Source organism: Macadamia integrifolia, unplaced genomic scaffold (genome assembly GCF_013358625.1).
Source record: "Macadamia integrifolia cultivar HAES 741 unplaced genomic scaffold, SCU_Mint_v3 scaffold1131, whole genome shotgun sequence".
Classification (NCBI taxonomy): Eukaryota; Viridiplantae; Streptophyta; class Magnoliopsida; order Proteales; family Proteaceae; genus Macadamia; species Macadamia integrifolia.
The window spans coordinates 16211-21590 of NW_024868096.1; the positions used below are offsets into that span (position 1 = coordinate 16211).

Below are 5380 nucleotides of genomic sequence, written 5' to 3' on the forward strand. Positions count from 1 at the left end.
TGCATCAATATTGTTGATGCTAAGGCCCTCATCGAAATCGTAAAGGAGAAGAACTCAGATCGTCTGAGACAATATGGAGGAGTCGAAGCAGTTGCTGATGCCCTTCAAACTGATGTGGAGAATGGAATCTGTGGTGATGCTGAAGATGTTGCACCTCGTCGCATTAACTTTGGATCAAACACCTACCCAAAACAACCTCCAAAGAGACTATTCCATTTTGTGTTGGAGGCTTTCAAAGACACCACAATTCTCATTCTCTTGGTCTGTGCCATTCTGTCCCTTGTGTTCGGCATCAGAGAAGATGGATGGAAAGATGGATGGTATGATGGTGGTAGTATATTTGTTGCTGTCTTTATAGTTATTGCTGTCTCTGCCTTCAGTAACTACAGGCAATCGAGACAATTTGATAAGCTGTCAAGTATTAGCGATAACATCCAAATCGAAGTCATCAGGAGTGGACGGCGCTTGCAGATTTCCATCTTCGACATTGTTGTAGGAGACATTGTGTGTCTCAAAATTGGTGATCAGATTCCAGCAGATGGCCTATTCTTGGATGGCCATTCGCTACAAGTTGACGAGTCTAGCATGACAGGGGAGAGTGACCATGTTGAAGTTGATGGCACCAGAAATCCATTCCTCATATCTGGTGCCAAGGTGGCTGATGGGTATGGACGCATGCTGGTTACCTCGGTCGGCATGAACACATCGTGGGGGGAGATGATGAGCTCTATAAGCCGTGATTCTAATGAGCGAACACCATTACAAGAGCGGCTTGACAAATTAACCTTGGCAATAGGGAAGGTTGGTTTGGCAGTTGCATTCCTTGTTCTTGTAGTGTTGTTGGTTCGTTATTTCACGGGGAATACAGAAGATGATTATGGAAATCAAGAGTTCAATGGCAGCAAGACGAAGATCAATGACGTGTTGAATGCTGTGGTTCGTATCATTTCTGATGCAGTCACCATCGTGGTGGTGGCGATTCCAGAAGGATTGCCTCTGGCTGTCACACTCACTCTTGCTTATTCTATGAAAAGAATGGTGGCAGATCAGGCAATGGTCAGAAAACTCATGGCCTGCGAAACAATGGGCTCGGCCACCACCATCTGCACGGATAAAACAGGCACTCTCACGATGAATCAAATGAAGGTGACTGAGTTTTGGCTTGGTCAAGATGCCATAAAAGATTATGCTTCCCCAACAATTTCTTCAGTTATTCTTGACTTGCTCCACCAGGGAGCTGGTTTGAACTCAACAGGAGCCATTTATAAACCCCATTCAGGAGCAGTGCCTGAGTTCTCTGGTAGCCCAACTGAGAAAGCCATCCTATCTTGGGCTGCGCTAGAATTGAATATGGACATTGATGCGCTGAATAAGACTTGTACTATTATCAAGGTGGAAGCTTTCAATTCAGAAAAGAAGCGCAGTGGTCTTTTGCTGAGGAAGAATGGTGAGAAAATGATCCATATACATTGGAAAGGGGCTGCTGAGATGATACTAGCAATGTGTTCCAGCTACTACGACAGAAATGGTAGCTGGACATTCATGGGTGAAAGCGAAAGGAAGAACTTGGAACAAATAATTCAAAGGATGGCAGCTAACAGCCTTCGATGCATTGCTTTTGCTCACAAAGAGATCACTGAAGAAGAGTTGGAGTACAGAGAAGATGGAAAGATTCATCAAAAGCCAAGTGAAGAGGGTTTGACCTTGTTGGGGTTAGTGGGTCTAAAGGACCCATGTCGACCAGGGGTTAAAAAGGCTGTGGAAGCTTGCAAAGATGCTGGAGTGCACATCAAAATGATCACTGGAGACAACATTTTCACAGCCAGGGCAATAGCCATTGAATGTGGGATACTCGATCCAAATCAGGTCTCTGATAATGGAGCGGTTGTGGAGGGTGTGGAATTTCGAAATTACACAGAGGAAGAAAGAATGGAGACGGTCGATAGAATCCGTGTGATGGCAAGGTCATCCCCATTTGACAAGCTCTTGATGGTACAATGCTTAAAGCAGAAAGGCCATGTGGTGGCAGTCACCGGTGATGGCACAAATGATGCACCGGCATTGAAAGAGGCCAATATTGGACTTTCTATGGGGATTCAGGGAACTGAAGTGGCGAAGGAGAGTTCGGATATTGTCATCTTGGATGATAACTTTGCTTCGGTGGCCACAGTTCTAATGTGGGGGAGATGTGTTTATAACAACATCCAAAAATTTATTCAGTTCCAACTCACTGTGAATGTTGCTGCTCTTGTGATCAACTTTGTTGCAGCAATTTCTGCTGGCGAAGTTCCACTAACAGCAGTTCAATTGCTGTGGGTGAACCTGATCATGGACACATTGGGTGCTTTGGCTCTTGCCACTGAGCGACCGACTAAGGAGCTAATGGAGAAGCCACCAGTGGGTCGGACCGAACCACTTATAACCAATGTCATGTGGAGGAATCTCATGGCTCAAGCTCTGTATCAGGTATCTATCCTCTTGACCCTACAGTTCAGAGGTGAGTCTATCTTCTCTGTGGATACGAAGGTTAATGACACCCTGATCTTCAACACTTTTGTGCTATGCCAAGTGTTCAATGAATTCAATGCAAGGAAGCTGGAGAAGAAGAACGTCTTCAAGGGAATACACAAGAACAAGTTATTTCTAGGGATAGTGGGGATAACAATCATTCTTCAGGTTGTGATGGTTGAATTTCTGAAGAGGTTCGCAGGCACAGAGAGGTTAGATTGGAGGGAATGGTGTTTGTGCATTGGTCTTGCAGCCATGTCTTGGCCAATTGGTTGGATTGTGAAGTGGATACGAGTTCCAGAAAAACCATTTCTAAGTTTTTTCAAGTGGGAGGGGCTACAAAAACAGAGGAAGATATAATGGTGCTTGATTTTAATTTTTAGGTTGGATCATTCTTCTTGTTCATTATTTAGTTCATTTTTACTGTAGAATTACCTTTTTCCATTCCATTCTTTATTCCATTCTTTAAACATACTGTAAAGTATTAATTTCATTTACTAAAACATTATAATGATTCCCAGCTTGGATAAACACTAATTCATTGTTTTGGATTGGATACCTATCTCCAATTGTATTATGCAATTACTAGAATGCTGTTGGTGTACGATGTCTTGTATTCCGCCAGAGTTTAATCCAAGGAGTACTGGTGCAACACCTCAACAGGCAGGACGACGATCCCGCTAGCCAGTTAGCCGGCCGTGGGGGTTGCAAGGCGGGCAGGAGGCCCCCCGCTCGATTTCTTTTATTTAAGGGCAATTGTGTACTTTTCGGATTAGGATTTTTTCGCCATATATTTGTAGCGAGAGTTTTTTTCTCTGTAATACAAGCAAGACTGAGAGGTGTGAGGGACGAACGCTGTAACCCTATTCTCTATTGGTAGTGAAGAAGAATCTCATCTCACTGGGGATGTAGGCAATCTTGCCGAACCTCGTAAATCTGTGTGCATTGCCTGTTTTTGTTTTTCCATTATTTTCTGCATCGTTTTTGGGTTGCGTTTCTACAAATTGGTATCAGAGCTCTAGGTTTTCGTTTTCTAGGGTTTACTATCACGATGGCAGGGAAGGGATTAAATGTCAAGTATGATATTGAGCTTTTCAATGGGAAGGACAATTTCACTCTCTGGCGTCAAAGGATGAAGATTGGGAGGAGATGGAAGAAAAGGCGGTAAGTGCTATTCGATTGAATCTTTTTGATGATGCCCTCCAATATGTTGTGGGTATCGAATCTACACCGCAGTTATGGACGAAACTTGAAAGCATTTACATGACGAAGTCCTTAATAAACAAGTTGTTTATGAAAAAACAATTGTATTCTCTATAGATGGAGGAAGGTACAGATCTATTAGAATATTTTAACATGTTCAATCAGGTCGTAAGTAAACTTGCAAACCTGGAGGTTAAGATCGATGATAAAGACAAGGCGTTACTGTTACTATTATTGCTCCCAGAACCATATAATCACCTGGTAATGACTCTCTTCTACGGGAAGAAGACTGTTGAGATGAATGAAGTCACGACTGCCCTCATGTCCAATGATACAAGGAAGAAAGTTAGTAGGTCTTTTTGGAGGTGACGAGCAGAAAATGAGATCAAATAAGAAGAGATTGGGGAAGAGTCGATCGAAATAAAAAGGGGCAAAGACAAAGGTCTTTTGTTATTATTGCAAGAAAGAAGGTCATCTGAAGAGAGACTGCTTGAAGAGAAATGTGGACTTGAAGAAGAAAGGTGTAGATAAGGCACTGAGGAAGCTAGCGTGGCTGACAGTTCAGATGGAGATGTACTGTCTATATCATCAGGTAAAAATCAATCTTCTGATTCTTGGATTTTAGATTTTGGATGTTCATATCACATGTGTCAACATAAAGATTGGTTTGATACATATCAACCATTTAATGGTGGGTCTGTCACAATGAGGAATGATGTTGTATGCAAGACTATTGGGATAGGCACTATCAAAATCAAGATGTTTGATGAGATAATAAGAACTTTAGCAGATGTGAGATATGTATCAGAATTAAGGAAAAACTTAGTATCTTTGGAGGCACTTGACCCAAATGGCTGTAAGTACATAGCAGAAGGTGGAGTTCTCAAAGTTATAAAGAGTGTTATGGTTGTCATGAAGGGACAACTAATAAGAAACCTATATAGACTTATAGGGAACACTGTTACAAGTGGAGCATCTGTGACTACAGACGTAGGATTTGATACAGATGATACATATCTGTGGCATATGCGGTTAGGACTTATGGGAGAAAGAGGATTGATGGAGCTTCATAAAAGAAAACTGTTGAAAGGAGTAAAAACTTGTAAACTGAACTTCTGCAAGTATTGTGTGTTCGGAAAATAGTACAAGATTAGTTTCAAAACTACTAAACATAAGAGTAAAGGGGTGCTTGATTATGTATACAACGATGTATGAGGTCCTTCAATAACAAAATCTAAAGGTGGGGTAGAATACTTCATGACCTTTGTTGATGATTACTTAAGGAAAGTCTGTATCTACTTCATGAAGCATAAAAGTGAGGTGTTCAATAAATTTAAGGAATGGAAGGCTAAGGTAGAAAGGAAGACAGGAAAGAAAATTAAGCACTTGAGAATAGATAATGAAGGGGGAGTACACGTACAAGCCGTTTCTAGAAATATGTAAAGTTGAAGGGATTACAAGTCATTTCACGGTTCTAAAGACACCACAACAAAATGGTATAGCTGAAAAGATGAACATAACACTTCTGGCCTGTTTGTTTAGAGGGGAGTATGGGGTGGGAATATTGTCAGAATGGGACCCACGTGTTGGTGGGGTGATGAACAGGGAAAGGAAAGATGAAGGAATGTTAATCATTCCCACCCCTATAGCGTTTGGTTAACACGGTTCC

General features: G+C 41.8%; 1 protein-coding gene across 1 annotated transcript; it reads left to right on the forward strand.

Annotated features, from left to right (window-relative positions):
* Nucleotides 1-9: 9 nt before the first annotated feature.
* Nucleotides 10-3112, forward strand: LOC122062873 (calcium-transporting ATPase 12, plasma membrane-type-like; the record flags this gene model as incomplete). The annotated part of the gene is made up of 1 exon (XM_042626545.1): nt 10-3112. A coding segment is annotated over one exon (2859 nt), but the record flags the coding sequence as incomplete, so codon positions are not given.
* Between the last annotated feature and the right edge of the window lie 2268 nt (nt 3113-5380).